Source organism: Strigops habroptila, chromosome 10, assembly GCF_004027225.2.
Source record: "Strigops habroptila isolate Jane chromosome 10, bStrHab1.2.pri, whole genome shotgun sequence".
NCBI lineage: Eukaryota > Metazoa > Chordata > Aves > Psittaciformes > Psittacidae > Strigops > Strigops habroptila.
Window position 1 is genome coordinate 30833054 of NC_046359.1, and position 22876 is coordinate 30855929.

General features: G+C 47.0%; 2 protein-coding genes across 4 annotated transcripts; both read left to right on the plus strand.

Annotated features, from left to right (window-relative positions):
• Nucleotides 1-25: 25 nt before the first annotated feature.
• Nucleotides 26-1934, plus strand: LOC115613996 (protein PET117 homolog, mitochondrial). Its single transcript, XM_030500176.1, has 2 exons — nucleotides 26-208; nucleotides 1556-1934. The coding sequence occupies exons 1-2, from the start codon at nucleotides 113-115 to the stop codon at nucleotides 1703-1705; spliced, it is 246 nt and encodes an 81-aa protein (XP_030356036.1). The 5' UTR covers nucleotides 26-112; the 3' UTR covers nucleotides 1706-1934.
• KAT14 (lysine acetyltransferase 14) lies at nucleotides 1676-22170 on the plus strand. 3 transcript variants are annotated; one of them, XM_030500166.1, is made up of 11 exons: nucleotides 1704-1770; nucleotides 1972-2228; nucleotides 4903-5021; nucleotides 7649-7770; nucleotides 9917-10098; nucleotides 10644-11063; nucleotides 12340-12911; nucleotides 13480-13616; nucleotides 14136-14311; nucleotides 17256-17446; nucleotides 20423-22170. In XM_030500166.1, exons 2-11 carry the CDS (start codon nucleotides 1973-1975, stop codon nucleotides 20594-20596), a joined length of 2349 nt encoding a protein of 782 aa, XP_030356026.1. In that variant the 5' UTR covers nucleotides 1704-1770; nucleotide 1972; the 3' UTR covers nucleotides 20597-22170. The 3 variants fall into 3 exon arrangements, with proteins under 3 accessions (XP_030356025.1, XP_030356026.1, XP_030356027.1); XM_030500165.1 differs by having other exon boundaries at nucleotides 1676-2228; XM_030500167.2 differs by lacking the exon at nucleotides 1704-1770 and having other exon boundaries at nucleotides 1772-2228; nucleotides 10647-11063.
• The last annotated feature ends 706 nt before the right edge of the window (nucleotides 22171-22876 follow it).

Consider the following 22876-nt stretch of genomic DNA (forward strand, 5'->3'; position numbering starts at 1 on the left):
GCTCGGATGCCTCGGCGCTCGACTGGGGGCGCCTCCTCTCACCCCCCCACACGGCTCCGCGCCGGGCCTTCCCCCCGCGGCGAGCGGCAGGCTGCGGTGCGCGCCGCCCGCGATGTCGTGGAGGTCCCGGGCGGTGCTGGCCGTCTCCGTGCTGCTATCCGCCGCCACCGTGGTGGCCGTGCACGTCCAGCAGCGGCGGGAGCAGGAGGTGAGTGAGCGGCCCGCCGCGCGGCGGGGGGGGGCACACGGAGCGGGGACAGCTCCGCGCCGCCGGCAGGCCAGGCCACGCCCCCTTCCTGAGACCACGCCCCCTGCACAAACCACGCCCCTTACCTGGCGGCGTGGCCCGAGGTGTGCGGTGGAGCCACGCCCCCTTCCCGGAGCCACGCCCCCTTCTGCGTAGAGCCCCGCCCCCCGGGTCCCCACGTGCCTGTGCTCCTGCCCGCACCTGAGCGCGGCGGGAGGCCGGGCCCCTCGCACCGCCCCGCGGCTGTGACCGCCCCGCACCGCGGGGCCCTGCCGCAGCTAATCCCCCCCCCCCCCGGCGTTTCGCTCTCCATGAACTGCCCCTTCTCCTCCATTTCCCGCTTTGGCATCTGCTCTTTCCACTGCAACTGGTCCCTTGGCAGGTTGGGAGCTTCATGGTGAGGCTCATGGGCTGGGTGGAGGTGGCTTCATAGAACCCCAGACTGGTTTAGAAGGGACCCTAAAGCTCATCCAGTTCCAACCCCCTGCCACAGGCAGGGACACCTGCCACTAGAGCAGGTTGCTCCAAGCCCCTGTGTCCAACCTGGCCTTGAACACTACCAGGGATGGGGCAGCCACAGCTTCTCTGGGCAACCTGTGCAGGAAACAAAGAGCAGCTGGGATTTTCTTAGGGCTTTCAATGCCCCCATTGGGGCGCTTACGCGCTGGTTTGAAAACTGATGGTCTGTGTTGCACAGGTTGTTTTTGATGAACACTTTGGGTAAAGAGGATTCTTTTTTACTGTAGTGCTTTGCTTTTTCAAGAGCTTGGTGTAAGCAAATTGTGGGACTTTTATCAGCCATGCAGCAGGAGTTTACAAGGTGTTCTGTTAAGACTGAGACATGAGCAGGAAGAAGCACATGAAGACACGTGGCAGTTTTTCTTAAAATCACTTCCAGTTTGCCACCAAATTGTCTCCAAGCAGAAGAGAAGTTTTGGGGAGATTAGTCTGATTTAAGGCAGAGGGAACATGATTTATAGGTCATGTCCATCCTGCATGGCATGGGAATTACAGGTGCATAGCATTTATTTGCTTGATAGCTTTACCACTTAGTATACCCACCCACCTGAAGTGGGGACAAATAAAGCATTTTTTGGTGTAGTACCACTAGCTTATCGGTGTTGGGTATCAGCTCCTGTAGTTTTAGATTCAAACCCCATTAAGTGGCTGTGGCTACAGGTGGTGGCAGAGGACTTGCAAAGGCAGCATAGCATGGTGAACAGCCCTGCGAGAGTGGTTAGAGCCTGGGCGGAGGTTCATCGCATTCAGCATCCAGGCTGTCATAAACCCTGTCCCTTGTGTTTTCAGAGGCTGCACCGTGGAGTTCTCCAAGATCTTGAGCGTCAACATCAGAAAAAGGAGAATATTCGCCTCCTAGAAGAGCAGATTGCTTTGACAAAGCAGCTTATGGAAGAAAGAGACAAGGCACTGATGGAAAAAGGGTCCCAGCAGTCATAGGCACAGCCCTGAGCTGTTAGAGGTTTGATTAAAGATGTTTGGGGATCATTGCTATATAAGTACTTGCAAGTGTTTCAGTAGAGGTTATCTGTGAAAGACTGTTTCTTTTGTATAGGTTATAATCCAATTGAAAATTTATAGTGTGGTCACAGAACATTTCCTCTGTCATTGGCACTTTGACTGTGGAGACTTTGCTGACACATCCAGTGTGGGTGTACTTGTCAATGCATAACAAGAAGTTATTCCTCCCCACAAACACCATCTAGGATGGCTAATAACGTTCACATGAGTGGGCTGCTGAGCCGCCATGATGATGAAGCCACCAGGACCTCCACCTCAGAGGGCCTTGAAGAGGGTGAGGTGGAAGGGGAGACCCTCCTGATTGTTGAGTCTGAGGACCAGGCTTCAGTGGATTTATCACACGACCAGAGTGGGGATTCTCTGAACAGCGACGAAGGCGACACGTCCTGGATGGAGGAGATGTCCTATTACTGTGAGAAGTGCCAGAAGTGGATACCAGCAAGTAAGCTTGCCTGTTGCATTGTGTCGTGTCTTGCTTGCATTGCTGTGGTGGTTGTTTGCACAGTGTCCTGCATACCTGTTTTATGGGGCAGCCCTTGTTTAGCTGTATGCCATCCGATGTTGGAGGAGAACAGTGTTCTGCAGTGTGTGCTTGCAGCCCAGAAACCAGCCATGTCCTGGGCTGCATCCCCAGAGCGTGACCAGCAGGTCGAGGGAGGGGATTCTCCCCCTCTGCTCCGCTCTGGGGAGGCCTCCCCCCCACAGTCCTGTGTCCAGCTCTGGAGCAACAACACAAGAGGGACGTGGAGCTGTTGGAGTGAGTCCAGAGGAGGCCACGGAGATGGTGTGAGGGCTGGAGCAGCTCTGCTCTGGAGACAGGCTGAGAGAGCTGGGCTGGTTCAGCCTGGAGAAGAGAAGGCTCCTTAAGGGAGACCATAGAGCAGCTTCCAGTGCCTAAAGGGGCTACAAGAAAGCTATTATTTTATGAGGAACGCTTTCTTGGCATTGCCTGCAGCCCTTCCAGCCTGATGTCAGCCAGCAGTGTGTGTTAGGCACTTCAATCCATGAACTGCATGGATGTCTGAAGCTGGCATTCCCTGTAAGGAAATGGTACTGTCTTTAATTAGTAGAGAACAAGGGTAGGACTTCAGAAACATGCACACCCTCCAAAGTCTTGCCACTGGTGTGTTTAGGGAACTTCAGCCCAGCAACTTGGCCTCTGCTTACACAGATAATGACCCTTGCTGTAAAGCTCTGTGGAGGAAAAGGACTTTAAAAGGGCTTTGGGATGGGGTTAGTTGTTTTCCATTTGTTTGTTTTTTGTGTGTGTCGTTTTCTGGTCACTTTGTCACATCTGTGGAGCATATGGATAAATCTCAGCCTTAATGGTTTCCTGGTGTTGTGAATTTAAGATAGCTGTCACAGAAGTATGTCCAGCCTGTAGCAGGTCACTTTGGGAGGCATTTGGAGCAAACTGCAGAACTTGATTCCTCTGCTACTGCTGCTTGACATAAGATACGTGCTGTTAGGAACTAGGAACGTGACAGACTCGGCTTTACTTTCTAAATTCTGGTGTATCAGGTCTATTATTAGATCCAAAAGCTGGGTATTTGTAAGTGCTGGTTGGGTTTTGTGGTGTTTTGGGGTTGTTTTTATTATTTTTTGGTTGTTAATTGGCTTGTTTGTGGCTAGAAATAGTGAACTCTTTAGGTGGTACCTGCCTTGCAGTTATGTCAGAGCTGCCCTTTTTGTCACCTTAAGAGTTTGCCAACAGTCACAGTTGTAGAAGTCTCCTCTCAAGGGGTGTTACTGAATGTTTGATGTTAATGTAATGGAACTAGCATTGTACTATTAAGGTAACATGCAGTTAAAGGGAGATATTAACTTGAAATGTATTAATGAAAGAAAAAAAAAAGAGTGTTAAAAGTGGCATTGGAGCACTTGATCTAACACTTGTTTTATTTAACAAAGATGTTCCTCTCTCTCATTGCTGTGGAACAAATCCAAAGAGCAGAAAATGCCAATCACAGAGCAGGGGTAACTAGATACAAATGTGCCAAGTAAGTGAGCTGGAGAAGGGAAATACTGTTCTCTTTGCTAATTGTTCAGGTGTCAGTTGTCAGTTGTCACTTGTGAACATCACCACCATGTTCAGACAAATGATCACTTTTACACCGAATTGTCATGTAGAAATTTTGTTCATCTACTCAGTGTGGGCTTTTCCCCCCAACAGACATGGGTGCAACTTAAATTGTCAGGTTCTGCAATTCACTGTGAAAGCAGAGCATCTGTGTATTGCAACTGCTGTTGTACAGTAAAGGAGTTGTCATCCTGTTAAAGTCCTGATTCAGATGATGCTTTGTTTCTCTACTGCAGAAACACAGAATTAATGTCTGTACCTTTAGGTGCGTGGGGTTTTAGAGGTGGCTTAGGGTTAGCTTTACACAGTAAGGTATGTGCTTAAGTTCTCTGCTGATTGGGGACCTCATGTATCAACTGCAGTTAAGAGAAAATGTTTCCTGATAACGCTGGCTGTTCTTTTGGCTCTCAGTCTGAGAGAGGTGTAAAGACGTGCAGCAGTGAGTGGAAAGATGACATTGAAGAGAATGCTTCTATATTCTGATAGCCTTTGCAGTCACATACTGTTTTTTTTAACAGGTCAGCTTTTTTAAAGTAGAGTAGGAAACAGTTCTTTACTGAAGTACATAGAATCACAGAATAGTTTGTGTTGGAAGGGACATTCAAAGCTCATCTAGTCCAACCCCCCTGCCATAAGCAGGGACATCTTCAACTAGATCAGGTTGCTGAGAACCACATCCAGCCTGGCCTGGAATGTCTCCAGGGATGGCATATCTAGGTTATCCCTGGGAAGCAAGAAAGAGAAGTGCAGTGGAAACAAGGACATCCTTGGCTTTGTACCTGCATTCAAATGTTAAGTAGAATGCCCCTTTTTTGATGCCTGTGTTTTTCAGTTGGTCACTGCTGGCTGCTGTGGCTGTAAAATGAATCCAGCTTTCCATCGCAGTGAGTTCTGATGCTTCCTGGGAACTGTCTGGGTCTCTGGACTCTGAATGCAAGAAGTCCTTTCTGCATGATGTAGGGAATCCAAATCTCCTTTGCAGCACTTTTTCCTATAAAAGGACTGAGAAATTGACTTTTTTGCCTATTCATTTTAGGTCAACTGAGAGAACAGCTCAGCTACCTCAAAGGAGATAACTTTTTCAGATTCACTTGCTCCGATTGCTCAGAAGATGGGAAGGAGCAATTCGAACGGCTGAGGTTAACGTGGCAACAAGTAAGTAAAACATTTGTGCTGGCAGAACAACTACAGGATATTGTAAAATTGCTCTTTGTTGTGTATGTGCTACCTAAAAAAGGAGGATCCAGGTATAGGTAACAAAGAAACATGTGAATGAACTTCAGAAATGACTTAGCTAAGGATTGTCTGCCTATTAGAACTTGGGCATTTGGCAGGTAAATGGAAAGATAATCATACAAGCCACATGCCTTGTTCTTCTTTTCTTTACTTTTTTTCTTCCCCCTTATGTTATTCATGTATTCATGGCTTCAGGCAGATTTGGGAGAGCAGAGTGAATGCAGTTTGGCTGCAGGGCATGAACAGCTTTTTGTGTATATGAGCAAACGTAAAACCAGTGAGGTGGCAACGTGCAAACAGAAAGTTTGCCAGCTCCCTCAACACAAAGCCTCAACCTGGCTGCTTTACTAGCAACAGTCCGTACTCGAATTTGCTATTTCAGTCACTTAAGCACCTGAGCAATCAAATTAATTTGCATTATCAGCAACCACCTTTTGGGAAGACTGACGCATGTCATGGTGCTCTAAGCAGGGCACTGGAGGAGCAGTCTCTTTGGAGTGGCAAGGGGAAAGGATTGACAAAATCAAAATGGGTGAGGAAGAATGTTGACTAGTGGAGGAACTATCTCCTTAGGCTTCCAGCAGCCAGTGCTGCTGCTTCTGAGTATGTTGAATTGAGGGAAGCTATCAAAACAACTTCTCTGAAGTAGGAAGAAAGGGTACAGTGATTTCTGGATTTTTTTAGTTTCATAGTATGTGGCCTCAACAGATCCATGACCAGCAGGTCGAAGGAGGTGATCCTGTCCCTCTACTCTGCTCTTGTGAGACCTCACTTGGACTTTGTGTACAGTTCTGGTGCCCTCAGCATAAGAAGGACATGGAGCTGCTGGAGCAAGTCCAGAGGAGGGCCACGAGGATGATAAGAGGGCTGGAGCACCTCCCATGTGAAGACAGGCTGAGAAAGTTGGGGCTGTTCAGCCTGGAGTAGAGAAGGCTGCGTGGAGACCTCATAGCAGCCTTCCAGTATCTGAAGGGGGTCTACAAGGATGCTTCATTAGGGACTGTAGTGACAGGACAAGGGGTAACAGGTTCAAGCTGAAACAAGGGAAGTTCAAGTTAGATATAAGGAAGAAGTTCTTTTCTGTGAGGGTGGTGAAGCACTGGAATGGGCTGCCCAAGGAAGTTTTGAATGCTCCATTCCAGGCAATGTTCAAGACCAGGTTGGACGGAGTCTTGTGTGACATGATTTAGTGTGTGGTATCCCTGCCCATGCCAGGGGGGTTGGAACTAGATGATCTTAAGGTCCTTTACAACCCAAATCATTCTGTGATTCTATAAGTCCTTAGACCCTGTCCCACCTGAATTAAAAAAAAAACAACAACAAACCAAACACACTCCCCCCCCACCAAATCCTAGATAAACAGTTATCAAACTAAGAGGGGTTGTGAACTAGAACTAGAGTACAGAGGACATTAAAGCTGTCTGCGTTTCCTCATTTCGGCATCTTCAGCAATGCATTCCAGAAGGCTATGGCCCACTGTGAGGAAACCCGTTTCCCTAAGGAAAACACACTTCAGTCTTCTCTGACAGTAAAGAATAAGTCCCTACTGGAAAAAGTATCCACTAAAGCTGTGTGATAGTTGAAAGATCATAGAATCCCAGACTGGTTTGGGTTGGAAGGGACCTTAAAGCTCATCCAGTTCCAACCCCCTGCCACGGGCAGAGACACCTTCCACCAGAGCAGGTTGCTCCAAGCCCCTGTGTCCAACCTGGCCCTGAACACTGCCAGGGATGGGGCAGCCACAGCTTCTCTGGGCACCCTGTGCCAGCGCCTCAGCACCCTCACAGGGAAGAACTTCTTCCTAACGTCTCATCTCATTCTCTCCTATGTCAGTTTAAAGCCCAGCTGATTTTAGTTGTATTCAACTAAGTTGAGTAAATGTAATTCCGAATTGGTCCCCTAGGATTTACTTAAAGAGCTGCGATACTTTTCAGACCTGCCCTTTAGTTTAGGTGTTCAATAGGTCGGGCTGAATTTGGTTGTGAAGCACATGAATGAGCTGTAAATTGATTGTGTTTAATGGAGGTCACCTGGAGACAAACTGAATTCTTGCAATACCCAGAGCAATTAGCAGATATGTAATTTTACAGAAAGTTTAAAGTCTGTTCAGTTTGAAATGTAATAGTAAGTATCTAGAGACACTATTGTCACTGTGTTTCTGATGGATTAGATAGTGGGATTACTCATGACCCTTTTCTGGAAAGGCTTTTTCCCTACCTCCATTCAGACCCCAGTTGTGATATAATTCATTTATACAACCACTGCAAAAGCTTGGATCTCAGTATAAACCTGCATAACTAGGCAGCTTGATATTCCCCTGGGATGGCGAAATCTCTGGGAGAATGTGCATCTAACAATAGAAAGACGAGAATGGGCAGCATGAAAGCGGGAGGAAGATGGATTGCAGGAGTTGCCTATGAGATGTTGCGAAAGTCAGTTATTAATGAGGCAGCAAAGATCTCTGTGTGTGTGTGGCAGCTCTGGAGGGCCATTCAGACCATGAAGCAGAGAAGATTTTCACTTGTGTCCAACGTTTTCTATTCCAGGTTGTCATGCTGGCGATGTACAATCTGTCACTGGAAGGAACAGGCCGTCAGGGATACTTCAGGTGGAAAGAAGATATTTGTGCTTTTATCGAGAAACACTGGACTTTCTTATTAGGGAACAGGTAAAGATGTGATGTTTCCTGAAGGTCTGGTTGGTGAGCCAAAGGATTTAAAACGTGTTACGCAGATGGACAAGAAACCTGGTCAATTTGGTGATGTCTCTGTTGATCCTCAATAGTGAGGAAATTGAAGGATTTATATTGAGAACCTGAATGTAGGCATGAGGGGTACTCTTGAGAAAGAATAAGCATTTCTTAGTGAGGGAAAACAACCCCAAGAATGTCACACAAAAGCAATGTAAGTGCATATATTTTGGATTATTTCTTATTTTCCTTTAGGTAGCATACAGAATTGCAAAGCCTTTGAGTCTTTCTAAATAGTCACAACAGATGGGCTAGTCCTGATGTCACTGGGCTTTGCTAGACCTCTTTTTTTTTTTTTTCGTTTAAAGTATCCTGTTACTTGCCTATAAAGCTTGCATGGACCAAATTCTAAAAGGAGAATTGGGCCTCATCTTTTAGATCTTTTTGGATCTTAATAAAGTGTTCAGATACCTAGTAGAGTACACTGTCCTGCAGAGGGAAAAGCTTAGAAAGGAGGGCTTGTGCAGCCTGGGAAAGAGAAGGCTTCAGGGAGACCTTAGAGCAGCTTCCAGTGCCTAAAGGGGCCAAGAAGAAATCTGGAGAGGGGCTTTTGACAAGGGCCTGTAGGGACAGGACAAGGGGGAATGGCTTTAACCTGACAAAGGGGAGATTTAGATGAGACATTAGGAAGAAGTTCTTCCCTGTGAGGGAGGTGAGGCGCTGGCACAGGGTGCCCAGAGAAGCTGTGGCTGCCCCATCCCTGGCAGTGTTCAAGGCCAGGTTGGACACGGGGGCTTGGAGCAACCTGGTCTAGTGGTCTGTGACTGACTTCACAGCTTCTTTTCCTCCCCAGGGATTTCTCTGTTGTAAGATCTGGCCTTTCTCCCTAACTAGATTGACTCTTTTGCTTTAATTGCTTGTCTGTGCCTCCTTGCTCTGTTCTCATAAATGTTAGTATTTGTCCCCCCTGGAAACCAGGAGGAGCCTGGCAGGAGGCAGCTGATGGCCCCTTGTCCCTCACTCAGGGAGCCATCACCTCGCAGGGTTTGCCGCAGCATTTTGAGACCTGCCCTTGTAACTGGGCACTCCTTGCTCTGATTAAAATTCAGGTGAAGTGATTATTGGCCTCAGACATAGTTTTCCCACTTGCCTGGACAAGCCACTGGTGGAACAGGGACAGCTGAACCATGTGTAGCGGTTCAAGGCGTGCAATGCTTTGCTGCTTTGGCATATTAAAGAACAGCTTATCCAGACTTACTGGAACACTCTGAGCTGGGGCACCCGAGTTTAATCCCCCACATTTGAGGGTCAGTACCCCAAGGAGTGTAATTGCAATGCCCAGACAGCAGTGAATACCTGCTCACCCAGCCTAGCCTGGTACTGATGGTTTTTCCAGTGGAGGTGTACAAAGGCAAGAAGGAATCCCAAGACCCTGTGCAAATACAGGTTTAGGCTCTACACCATGAACATGATTCTCCAGTATCCGAGAGGTTACCTCAGTTATTGGCTACAGGAGCAATTTTGTAGTATTTCTTTTCACTTCCTCCCTAAACAACATCTTAGTCAGGGTCCAACAAGAAACATGGAGAGGAGCTTTTGACAAGGGCCTGTAGGGACAGGACAAGAGGGAATGGCTTTAACCTGACAGAGGGAAGATTTAGATGAGACATTAGGAAGAAGTTCTTCCCTGTGAGGGTGGTGACGCCCTGGCACAGGTTGCCCAGAGAAGCTGTAGCTGCCAGCCACATAGACTGTTTATAGGCTGGTTTGTGTTGGAAGGGACCTTAAAGTTCATCCAGTTCCAACCCCCTGCCACGGGCAGGGACACCTTCCACTAGAGCAGGTTGCTCCAAGGCCTGTCCAACCTGGCCTTGAACACTGCCAGGGTTGTGTCCACCAACCACAGGATTTTTTTTTTGGGAAAAGTGAGGGTAGAAACATCATCATTTGGCAGCTGGGGCTCTGGTGGCAGGGTGGACCTCTCTTCTGTAGGCTTGGTGTGTGGCAGCTCATTCACAAAAAAATAATTGCACTGTTACCATCTTGGTGAGGGAGGGAAGCTTCAGGATGAAAGCAGAGCTGACAAGTGGGGATCTAACACTTGTTTTCCCTTCTCCCACCATAGGAAAAAGACCTCAACATGGTGGAGCACAGTCGCTGGCTGTCTCTCTGTGGGGAGCCCCTTGTTTTTCCGCTCAGGGGCGCAGGAATTTGGAGAACCTGGATGGTGGAAACTGGTTCATAATAAACCCCCAACAATGAAACCTGAAGGAGAGAAGCTGTCTGCATCTGCGCTGAAGGCAAAAGGTAACTCTTTCCCTGATGGTGTGTAGGTTCCGAGCTGGGCCAGAGCTGACAGAGCTGGAAGACATGAGAAAAGTTTCCTTAAACCCATATGTTTGTGTGTGTGGGCAGTTTCTTAGTTTTGCTCTGCTGTAACAGTTGACTTAAGGAACAGTGACTGTGGTGCATATACTGTAGTGGGAGGAGGCTGTTAAGTTTTATTACCTTTTTGCATTGTAATAACTGATTTAAAGGGTTTGGGGATTTGTGCAGGGTTTTCGTTTTAGCTGACATCTACAATTTCTCTGCTCCCCTTTACCCTGGGGAGGGTTATTTATCTTTTGTCACTAGATGCAAATCCTCTTTCGTGTGGAGGAGCAAGATGGGGGCTTCAATGAGGCTTTAGTTGTGCATTGGCTTTATCCTATGTGTCCCAGAGTGAATTTCTTGGATACACTGAAAATACGTCCTCTAAGATTTGTCATGAATGTGTTTTTCTGACCGTATAGAATGCATCCAATGACTGCAGGAGCTCAGTGTCTGTTAGAATAAGCAAACTACTTCTTTAGCAGCTTCCAAGCCACCTCTGGATCCCATCATTACGGTGGAAGGACTCAGGAAGCGGGTAAGTCGCAATCCAGTCGAATCGGCCATGGAGCTGAAGGAGAAGAGATCTCGCACTCAGGAAGCCAAGGATATTCGGAGAGCCCAGAAGGAGGCAGCTGGCTTCCTGGACCGGAGTACCTCTTCCACTCCGGTAAAATTCACCAGTCGAGGCCGTCGTCCTGATATCGTCCTGGAGAAAGGAGAGGTGATTGACTTCTCCTCCTTGAGCTCCTCAGATCGCACTCCTCTGACAAGCCCTTCTCCTTCCCCATCTCTGGACTTCTCTGCTCCTGGCACCCCGGCCTCACATTCAGCGACTCCCAGCCTTCTCTCAGAAGCAGATCTGATCCCAGATGTCATGCCACCACAGGCTCTGTTTCACGGTAAGAGATGCCTTGGGTTTAGTTTAATAATCATAGAACCATAGAATGGTTTGGGTTGGAAGGGACCTTAAAGCTCATCCAGTTCCAACCCCCTGCCACGGGCAGGGACACCTTCCCCTAGAGCAGGTTGCTCCAAGCCCCTGTGTCCAACGTGGCCTTGAACACTGCCAGGGATGGGGCAGCCACAGCTTCTCTGGGCAACCTGTGCCAGGGCCACACTATCCTTACTCTGGACGTGCTCCAACAGCTCCACATCTCTCTTGTGTTGGGGGCCACATAAAGAGCCACATGTAGTTGTTTAGGAAGATGTTAATAAAAGTAACTTAGGATGAGCTGCAGGATCTGTTCAAGGAAAGTAACTGGTAATAGTCTGTCTTAGTTGCATGTAAGTCTTGATTAGTTTTCCATAGCTTTATCGCCAGTTTCTAAGGACAGAAGAAACCACCATTATTGTCTTCTGAGGGCTCCTGAATAAACAGTGGGTAGAAGATTTCACCTAGCAGCTGCTGCACCACTCAGCAGAAGCATTTTGCTGCAACACTGATTACGCTGTTAGAAAGCAACTCTGATTTTGTCTGTAATGGTTTTAAATGGCAGAAATTTGATTCTCATGATAGTAGTTCCAGTAGTTCTCTAAGTCTGAACATCCCGATTAACAGATGCTGAATTCCGGTCAGGTCGCAAAGCAGTGATGCATGCTGAATGCTGTTAGTTCCTTAACGAGCCAGACCTCAATCTAGTTGGTAGAGTAGAGAATAAAGCACTTTTTGTGGAAGTGATGGATGGAAGGATGAATGGAAGGAAGAATAGTCAGGTTCTGTAGAGGGACAAATCCTGGGCTTCAGTAGCTCCTAATCATCCCCTCAGATTAAACAGAACTTCTCCAGGTTATGCTCGCTGAAGATACAGCTCATCAGTTGGACCATTTGATCCCCAGGCTTCAGGAATTTACAGCAATTTAACATTTGTCCAAGAGCCTGAGCTCGCAGCTCAGGAGTGGTATGTTTTCAGATGCCAAACTGCAAGACACCTTGGAAGGAGGTGTCCTGAAATTGGACTCCCTATGGTGTCTCCTGTCCAAAATCAGGAGGGCCAGAAGTATATAGAACATGGAGTGTGTTGAGTAAACCTGCATTGTTTCTCCTTAGCAGAGAGGAATTAGGTGATCTTTAAGGTCCAACCCTAACCATTCTATGAAATGTCCTTTGACAACCTTTTTGAAATGGGGCTTTGATATTTACATTTTTAACCTGGATTATTTTTCGCTGTTGAACAGATGATGAGGAGATGGAAGGAGATGGAGTCATAGACCCAGGAATAGAGTATGTGCCCCCTCCCAGTGGGACAGGCGGTGCTGGCACTGTGATAGCAAGTAGGAAAAAAGTGAAGACAGTTGAGCAGATCAAGCAAGAGGTGGAGAGTGAAGAAGAAAAAACAGAGAGGATGGAAGGTGACAGTGAAGATCCCGAAGAGTCAAACGCATCGCTGCAGGTGAGGGGACGAGACAAGAGGAAGCCACAGCTGGAGAAGGATGCTAAACCCAGAGCTCCCAAGCATACCTCTGTTAGCATCTATGAGGAAAAGCTGCTGCTGAAGAGACTAGAAGCCTGTCCCAATGCCATGAGCATGACCCCAGAGGCCCGGAGACTGAGGCGCAAGCTGTTAGTCAGGCAGGCCAAGAGGGAAAGAGGACTGCCACTCTTCGACTTGGACCAGGTTGTGAACGCTGCGCTGCTCTTGGTTGATGGGATTTATGGAGCCAAAGAAGGAGGTGTTTCCAGGTCCCCAATAGGGCAAGCAACATACAGAACTACTAGCCAGGACTTCAGGATCTTGGACAGATACCAGGTGAGTGTTTCCAAATCTAAGTGAGCTTTTGACACTGGTTATTTTAGAGCTTTTGCTGCAGTCAGCAGTGTCACCTTGAGGTTATCTGACTCCCAGAGTGAAAAAGGTTATGAACAAGACTCATTTTGACCTGGGGCTGTGTCCCCACCAATGCTGTCACAAGCCCTTTTTCTTCTTGGGACTTGCTCATACAGCACAGCTGTCTGTCAGTGTCAGCACCACAAATGTCGAAATGCATTGTAGTACAAATGTAGTATTTGTACTCCAGCCCTGCCCAAACACCGATGGTGGAGGCCTGGAAGCACTCAAATAAGCGGTTGATCTTTCATGTGATGTAGGAGGAAGGTCACTTGTAGTGCTCTTCTGAGTGATATGTGTGGCTCATAGGTTTGGGTGCTGAATCCAAGAGTGCCAAGCATAGTCCCCTGAGGTGGGACCATCATGCTGTAGCTCCAGTCTATCTGGTCACATTGAAGGGCCCTTATTCTCCCTCTGTTGATGTGATTCCCTTGTGTTAAGTCATTGACTAATCTTCCTGAGATGTTCTGCATTATTTTTGTACATACAGACAATGCTGCCTGCCATGAAGGGCTATCGACAGCAGACCACAAAGTTCCTGTATCGACTGGTAGGCTCAGAGGACCTGCTGACAGACCACAGCATTGTCAGTCCTTACACATCCCGTGTCCTGAAACCTTACATCAGGTACAGATGGTCAGAGGTTGAATTTGAATTTGCTCTTGGCTTGTGAACCAACAGCCCACGGAGAGGACACCTTGGGCTGTGCTCCTCACTCATCCATATACAGCCGGTATACGGTTGTAACCCTGAAGAGATAGTGGTTGGTTTTGAGCTGGATTTGAGGATTCGAGCTGGCTCTGCACTGGGAAGGGCAATCTCCAAGAGAGGGCAGGACAGAGAGGGAATCACACAAGTCTTGCAGCGCAAGTTGCACCTGCTTTTTGGATCAGAACCATGATTTCCTTGCTCCTGCCTGTTAGGAGAGGCTGGCTTGGCGTGCTGCAATCCAGGACATGTCCTGGCCTCTGACACAAGGGTGGTTGTGCTGAGCTGGGTGCTGTTTTCCCAGTTGAACGAAGAATCTGTTCTTTTGTTCCGAGTTGAGCATGTCAGGAAGCATTTCATAGGCAGTACCCGTTCAGCTGCAGTGGCAGTTATTGTTGCTCACTCATGTTTTGTGTTTGCTTTTCATGTTACTGGCAGGCGTGATTATGAGACAAAGCCCCCAAAACTCCGGCTGCTGGCAGAAATCCGGGCGTATCCGCACAGGAATGATCTCAACTGGAAGGCTGAGCCAGAAGCACCCGTCGATTACTGCTACGTTCGCCCTAATCACATCCCCACTATAAACTCCATGTGCCATGAATTCTTCTGGCCTGGTAAGATTCTGTTGGTGCTGGGTTTTCAAAGAAGGAAGTGGTTTTGTTCAGAAAAGAAGTATTTTTGGGCAAATCTTTTCTTCAGTTGGTGTCTGGCTCAGTTCTTAGAAAACCATTATCTGGTGTCCTAGGAATGCAGTTGAGATGGAGACATGGGTTTGGTGTCTTTGTCTTTCGAAATCATTTAGAACTGGGCAATTAGGCCATAATTAGCACAGCGCTTAAAGAAATAGGTTGTTTTGGGTAGCACCGTTGATGGCAATAGGAGTAGTCAGTCAGGAAAATAAGCATCCAGTGAAACAATCAGGGGATGAAGTAACCAGTTTTATACCAGAGATCTACTGCTCATTAACTTCATGAGAAAGTTACTTCCTAGCAGCCATAAGCTGGCTGTGTTGGAGTGAAATTTGGGAATTATACTTAAAACTACAAGCTTCACTGTGGTGTCCTTTATTTCTTCAAGCCTCAGTATTTGCAAGGTAAGGGAAAGCTTGGGTATCGATTTTTGTGTGTCATTTCTTGAACTTAAGCTCTTTGGGGACAGTGTCTGCCCTTTATGGGGGCAGTTAGAAGGCTGTAGTCTTTAGTCCTGAAATAATAATGGCAATGTTCATCTACTGCATGGATCAGCTTCTGATCAGCAAACAACACAGCAGACTAATTAGAAAAGCCCAGTACAAACAGTACACACCTTTCTTCCAAGTAACTGTTTGCTTTATGTTTTGATTCAGCAGATAGTGATTCAGCAGGGCTTGTAAGTTCAGCAGTGCTCATGCTGCAGTCAGGATGGGCGCTCTTTGAGCTACTCACTGTCCAAATGGTACCACTGGGGGGGAGATAAGGAGGCATACCTTCCCTTTCACAAGCTTTTTGGAGCTTGCTTGCAATCCCAACAGAGGCTGAACCCCTTTGTCATAGTCTCTCCTCTACTGATAAAGCATTTGAAGTTCTGGCCAAGTTGGGTCGCACCTTCATTAAGTTCTTCAGGACTCACCCTGTTTTATTTCATGCAAGAAGCGTGGGTGTGTTCCACCTGACTGTGAACTGTTCATCATTAAATCAGAAAGTTGGCACTCCCATCGGCCTTCAAACAGGAATCGGGATCTCTTCCATGGTGTATGTTCTCTGAGGCTGAGATTACATGATTTATTGCACCTTGGTTCTGTTTTAGCAGGAGAGGTGAGTGAGGAGGTGATACTTCAGGAGATAAAGCAGTGTCTTTGTGGATGCAAAGGGCTTAGCTTCACAAGGGGCTGGTACAACTGATGGGGGTGGGATACGCAGCCAGCATTGTTGTTCAGAGAAAGAGCTGTAATTCCACCTAAGTTTAGGCATCCAAAGCATGTGTGCTTGGGGATGCTATGGTTAGTAACTGACTCCTTAGGTGTGCTCAGTTGCCTTCTAAAAGTGATGCTAGTTTTGGGTACTTCACCAGGTGGGGTAAGCCCAGGCCGTAGTCCTTCTGCCTGTCCTAATCCTTCCTGTCAGAGCTGCTCTTGTTTCTCACAAGGCAGAAACTAGTTTGCAGGTAGTTACTGCAAATGAGCTGATGTGAAGCAAGATTCTCCCTTGTCTCTCACGGTATCTTGTACCTTCATGCCCTAACGGGAAACATCTCCCCAGCAGACGAGTGGTAAACCATACTGAGCTAAGCATCTTCCGACAGGAATAACTGCGTGCTGAGGGGACGGCACCGTTCCATAGACGCCAGTGTGCTCAGGGCAATGCAGTGTTCCTGTTCAGACATGCTGTGAGGCACCTCACAGTCAATTGCAGCCTTGAGATAATTAACGTGGCTCCTTATTGCCAATCGATTCCTCCCACTCAGTCCTCTCAGCTTACTCTCTTCTTTGTGCCTGGTGCCTTATGGAGTCTTGCATCTCATCAGGAGTGGTAATAAACATTACTGGCAAACATACTGTGCTGCTTTGTTATCCCAAACAGGTCTGTGATGGCCAATTTGAGGCTGAAACTAACATTTGTGGCGCAGCTCCGCTATATCTTGCACCTCATTTAGGGCCTGTCCACACAAATTACCGAGCAGCCTTCTGTGCCTTGAACTGCACTGCTTGGCCTTGACATGCTGTGTGAATGCTCCCAGGCTGCTATCTATTCTGATAGCATAGAAAGCTGTGGTCAGGTTCACAGTGCAGCTCCACAAACAGCTGAGTGTGTGCAACAGGAGGCAGCAGGAGATCAAGGCCAGGTTACCTTAGGCAATCGTGCTACCAAAGCTGAAGCCCAGTTTCATGTCTGCTGCATCTGGAGAGAGTTTGCAGGAGGAACAGGATGGTTCGCCCAGTGCATCAGGCTGGTGCGCTCTAAACTATCCCCCTTTGCTTGTCTGCAGGCAGGTCCTTGGCAGCTGGAATAGGAATGGTGTACACCAACCTGGTGCTGGCCCAGCCTGGGTGAAATGAAGAAGCAAACCCCTATCTGTTAATCTTACTGCAGCCCTTAAGAGCCCCAGGCAAGAGGCACAAGCTTACTAGGACCAAATCCAGCAAACATTTGCACGTGCAAGTATCTTTATCCATGTGCATATTTAGAACTGGGTCTTCAGCAGAGCCTGCCGATACAGCTTACAATACAAAAGAAGGAAAGATTAGCTGGATGCTGAGATCGTGTGATTTTTAATTTATTCTAAACCATACTGTTTGAGAGAAGGTGCTTTTTGAGTTTTTAGCTTCATCCTCGAGTCATCTGGGGGAAATCAGCTCTCTTTAATTTCTCCGTGCAAGAATCCCCACTAGTGAGCAGGTCTCATTTTGTCTGTGAGTTTTGCTGAAGCATCTCTCAATATTAGAACTTTGAAATTAAGGTAAAAAGAAGGGATCAAGTGAGTGTTCCTAAAAGGCTTTAAGCCCCTGAATTTCCATGCATATGTGACACGTTTGTTTTGGTTTGCAGTGCTTCCAAATGCTGTTTCTCTCTTTCTCTATAGGAATCGATTTGTCAGAATGTCTGCAGTACCCAGACTTCAGTGTTGTCGTCCTTTACAAGAAAGTTATCATTGCCTTTGGCTTTATGGTGCCAGATGTGAAATACAATGAAGCTTATATCTCTTTTCTGTTAGTTCACCCTGAGTGGAGAAGAGCTGGGATTGCAACCTTCATGATTTACCATCTTATTCAGGTAATGAAAAAGTCCCATGTGTCTGCTAAAGAACTAGCTCTCCCTTCTTCCTTGTGTGCACACATGCAAATATTAGAGAGTAAGTAGTGTTGTGTTCTTCCCTTCTGGCTCTTTCCCCTTGCCCTTCCTCTGCTTACATTGCACACACTGTCAGCAGCCCATGTCATATGGAGAGAAATCACTTCAAAAGTAGAAACTACAGTGTATTTAATAGAATAACCATACTGGTCAGGTCTGGGAACTAGTGAGATGCTGTAGGCTTTGACTGTTTTGGGATTAGCTTTGTGTTCTTCAGTGGTCAATAGTTCACATAACAGTAATACCATAAATTTTGGGGGTTAAAGGAGAAAATGAGATCAGATGGGGAGGTTCAGTTAAAATCTACTGCAGCTTTCTTGGCTGCACCTGGATGTTTATTCTGTGACCAGGGCCGTTGCATTAAATAACTTACTGATCTTAATCATTCTCTTTCACTTTCAATACTCTGGTTCAAATCCAGCTGAATTGAAGATAAAAAATAAGTGTTTGCAACCTCATTCAGATTTGTTCAAACTAGCGTGTACTGGCCTTTGTTCCACAGGGATATTTGGGAAAATTAATCGGAGCTCACTAAATAAGTGGTATTAAAGTAGTTAAACTCCATTAAATCTCTGTATGAATACTGTTATTCAGGTGGCCTTAATTCCATTCACTTTCTTGAATTAAATTGCAGGAAAGCCAGCTTAATTTTGAGTAAGGATGCAGACATATGTCCTGTTTGGAGCTGAACTGTGCCTCTTCAGGGCCCACAGCTTTACCACTCCCTGAACAATGTTGGCAGAGCTGCCGATACGAAACATTTCTTAACTTGTTTTACTCAAGATGAGCTGCACTAGCAAAAACTCACCGTTGAAACTGTTCTTCCTCGTACTCATTTGGCTGAAGAGAGGCAGGGAGTGCTGGCAGAGCCTTGGGAACAGTGATCTGTACCTTGGAAAAGCAGATTCCACTGAAGGTAGCTCTTCTGGGCCACCTCAGGGTAACTCCTACCTACACATCTCTCTGCAGTGTTCACCTCTCTTTGCTCTATGTGTTGATGCAGGCCAGTAACCAGTCTGCTTTAAATTCACCCCTTAAGTTTCCCAAGCATCTCTGTGTAAAGTGTTTAAGTAAATCTCCCTCAACTGTCGTCTGTTGATGTGAGATGTCAACACCTAGTGAGAACAGGCGCAAGCCATGTGCCAAGGTTTGCAGGGATTCGGCAGCTGGATTGTGTCTCTCCAGCAGAGTTGGGATGTGTTGGCAAGTGAGCTGTAGAAAATCATCACAGCTTTTTGTAGCGCATATCACAGCCAATTAACCCAATTCTGCTTGCAGGTACATAACATAAAGTTACCATGTTGAGGAGAGGGCCAGGCGGGTTTGAGGCTGATGAGGCTCGCTAGCAATGAGAGATCACCATTGTATGTTGGGCTCACACTAGGTTTGTTTTTCTGTTGCGAACTATTTGTCAGTGGTAGAAGGCATTTAGTCATGTAGGAGAAGAAATGGTGGTTCCTCGACTGCCAGATTGTATGTGCTGCTTCGCAGCCTGCCTGGGCTAACACTGGCATCTGCTCTCTGTAGCAAGAGCCACTGTCTTATGCTGTTGGGATTAAGGGTAATTCTCTGAATACCTGAAAGGAGGTTGTAGTGAGGTGGGGGTCAGTCTTCTCTCCCAAGTAACAAGGGAAAGGACAAGAGGAAACGGCCTCAAGCTGTACCAGGGGAGGTTTAGACTGGATATTGGGAGCAATTTCTTCCCCAAAGGGCAGTCAGGCATTGGAACAGGCTGCCCAGGGCAGTGGTGGAGTCACCGTCCCTGGAAGTGTACACAAACCGTGTAGATGAGCCCCTCAGTGCCATGGGTTAGTGGTGGCCTTGGCAGTGCTGGGGAACGGTTGGACTGGATGATATTGAAGGTCTTTTCCAACCTGGTTGATTCTATGACTCTCTGATTGTCTTTTTGGATCAGCATGCTGAGTTTGGGGATGAATTCTTGGGAACAGCATAATCTAACAGAAAATGTGTTGATGCAAACAGTGCCTTGATGATGGGTTTGTTGTCAGAAGTTAGCCTCTAATGCATCCGGCCCAGAGGACCAGACTGCATCTTCTTAATGATTTCATTCCAATTTACCTTTCCCAAAAATGGCTCCTGATTATATTCCCCCCCCCCACACCCCACCCCATTAAATCCCTATGAGAGCTTTCTCTTTAAGTCATCTATCTTGGAAATTTCCTACAGGGTGGTACTGTTCCCACTTAGACTTACAATACATTCAGTGTACATAGAATGCTATTAAAACACTAGATGAAAGCGGGAAAGCTTTATTATATCAGTATCTTTATCAGAGAGCTGCTGGTTAGAATAATCTGGGATCTTTTAGGTAACTTCAGCTGTGCCGTTTGCTGTCTGAACTGAATTCCCTGCCTTCTCAGGAGTGCTGTGCCCTGAAGGATGGGAGAGGAGCTGGGTGGGATAGACAGGAATTCCAGCATGACAGCGCAGAGGTGCGCTGGCGCTGCTGGTCCCAGAGCTCAGCTCTGTTTGCTGACAGGGAGGAGTGGGGCGCCTGATCCTCTGGCATGTTTTGCCTTTTCTTCAGGCCATTGTTAGTAAGTATTTGAGACCGGTGCTGTGCACTGAGATTACTTTTAATTAACAATTACTTAGCAATCGACAAAGGAAAGCTGACAAATTATAATCCAAACCCCTGCTTTCGTTGTCGGGGAGCCCACGTTTCCCAGAAACAAAGGCGCGGAGGAACAGCAGCGCTCCCTCTGCTGTTGCTATGTGTGGTAACTTCTGTGTTGGGGCCTGCAGTTTTCTCACGTTTCCTCAGAAACCTGAATACCTGAACTGATGAATCTCTTCACCTCCGCATTCCCCCAGAGGCTGTCTCATTCTCTTGCTGTGATACTTCTTTCTTTTCTCCCCCCTCTCCTCCCTTGGCAGACCTGCATGGGCAAAGACGTAACCCTTCACGTCTCTGCAAGCAACCCTGCTATGCTGCTCTACCAGAAGTTTGGATTTAAGACCGAAGAGTACATCTTGGATTTTTATGACAAATACTATCCCTTGGACAGCAAGGAGTGCAAGCACGCTTTCTTTCTCAGGCTGCGGCGCTGATCCGGGTTGGGGGCTGTGAAAAGCCCAGTCTGACGAGCAAAGAACTACCATGGCTTTCAGTGGAGGATGTTGGCTGCCACGTGGGAGCTGGAGCACACCAATGCTGTCATCCCTAGGACATTGAATGTCAACAGTGTTGTGTGCTAAAACTGCAAAAAGAGGATTTATTCCTGTGCTCTAAGGGGAGAGGCCTGGAAATGCCAACTGGGACATGCTGAAACCACTGGAAGACTGTAATTCTTTATGGGAAGTTTTCGTGCCACTGTTACTTTGGAGACCCTTGTTGACAAACAAAAAGAAACCCCAACCCCAAACAAAAAATACTTGTCACTTCAGAGGGGCCCCATAGGTTTCGAATTTTGAAACATGTCCAAAAGTCACAGGTTTTTTGGTTTTGTTTATGGGAAAGTAACATCTGAACTTATCCAGTGTTTCTGTGATTTGATTGCTTTGTTAGGAACCATGTCTTGAATCCGTGAAGGGAAACAAGATACTGGTGCACCTATCTGGATGCACGCTTTAGGAAAGCTCTTGCACTTGCCAGAACAGCAGTACTGGATCCATGCTTTAGGAATAATGAAAAGCGTGTGAAGTCCTGTTCTTCCCCAGCACGAGGCTCCATGAGGTGTGTGTCTCCCACTCCTTCACTCCTGCCTTCCTTTTCCCTCGTTGGCCCTGTGCTCAATGTGAAGTTTTTGTAGTGCGCAGTGTTTGGTGTTCAGGAACAAGATGTCAGGCGGGTTTTGCTGCAGATCAGCCCCTTGGGCACATGTCTAACCACAGAGCCAGCCTTGCAGCTCCAGCACCCACCTCCTCCTGCTACAGACGCTCTGGCTAGAAGAAACCCAGAACAGAAGTCAGTGGTGACAGTTGAAATGCAGGCTCTGGTTTATATAAGCCATCTGCAGCTTGGAGGGAGGAAAAGGTTAGAGGCATGCCCGTTCCAGTTTTTGGAAGCATCTTGGCTGGGATTTCATGGCTGTAAGTATAAGAGAAGAGCAAAGAATAAATAGGAATAAGCAAGAATTAAAAGAACACAAACCCCAAACAGTTTCTCTGGTAGTGGGGATTAGTCCTTTTACAGTTTAACAGCTTCTCTCTGTCCCTGACTTTTATTGCAGATGAACAGTAAGCTGGCAGTGTGCTGCCTGGCCAAAGGTCAGCCTGTGCATTTTAAATACGAATCACATTTGCTGCTCTGTTCCTTCCACATCAAGCCTTACAGAGATCTACACAAGAAATGTGACTTCTTTGTTCTTAATCCGTTGTGTATACCTGGCTGTAGTAGTAGTTGCCTTAATGAAGTCTTCATTTTGGTAACAGCAGAGACAGACACACAAAGTGTGTTTTTGTGTAGCCTATGTACATCATCACCAAAACAAAAACAGTGTTAGTGGGAGGGAAAAGGAACCCATCCAAGAAGCGTTGTGTGCCCCAAGATCTGTGCACATCTCTGCCTGCTTTATGATTGTGTGAAAAAGTTCAGTGTTACTGATGTTATGAGTTAGCTGTGCTTGGAAAGAAAAAATATCTGTCTATGAATGGAATTAAAGCCCTTCCCTTGGAAAAGCCTACCTGTAGTCATACTGTGTGTTAAGCTGTGTCTCCATCAGCTTCTTTCACTGCAATCTGGCAAACTTGAGGATGTAAAGCCTGTGTGTGGGCAGCAGACCAAGGCAAAAAAACCCTTATTTCTCTATTGGGCACCCACACAGAAGCCACACATGTGCAGGCCCCAGCAGGGTGTTTCTTTGCTAGCCAGAAGTAGGAGATAAAAGATAGTCTGAAGAAGATGAGACGAACATGATGTTCTGCATCATGTTCTTAAAGGTGGCTATGAAGATTTTGAGGAGCTTCTTGTTCTGTGCTAATGCCTCCGTGGCTTTGTCCCTCAGAAGGAGGATGCCAAGTAGAGAAGGTATAAGAACAGCCCTGGGATTCCTACTAATTTGCCTGTACTTCTTGGCAAACTGGCGAGTTAACGGCTATACCTGTTACATCCCACGCTCCTGGGACTGTAGGCTTAAGTTTTGATCCCTTAGTGTTATCTTATGCGCTTTTGTAAACGCCACACCCTGTTTCTTAGTGCTGCCTGTGAAAATGTGGCATGCCTTTGAATTGCTTACAAGAAGATCCTTCCCTGTTGGTCCTAATGGATTACTTTGCTGATGGTCTGGGTGAAGCTGAATAGCTGTGACCCAAGAAGACCTGTCTGACTTGCAAAGAGATCCCAGCAAACCAGGGCTGAAGGACACTGGTAAAGCTTGTGATATCTGTGTA

Excerpts from the sequence above, each read along its gene's own strand:
- KAT14 (XM_030500165.1), top strand. The coding sequence starts at position 1,973 with ATGGCTAATAACGTTCACATGAGTGGGCTGCTGAGCCGCCATGATGAT. Across the intron at positions 7,771-9,916 it reads ACTTTCTTATTAGGGAACAG|GAAAAAGACCTCAACATGGT; the intron begins GTAAAGATGTGA and ends CTCCCACCATAG. Across the intron at positions 14,312-17,255 it reads CCATGAATTCTTCTGGCCTG|GAATCGATTTGTCAGAATGT; the intron begins GTAAGATTCTGT and ends CTTTCTCTATAG.
- LOC115613996 (XM_030500176.1), top strand. The coding sequence starts at position 113 with ATGTCGTGGAGGTCCCGGGCGGTGCTGGCCGTCTCCGTGCTGCTATCC. Across the intron at positions 209-1,555 it reads AGCAGCGGCGGGAGCAGGAG|AGGCTGCACCGTGGAGTTCT; the intron begins GTGAGTGAGCGG and ends TTGTGTTTTCAG.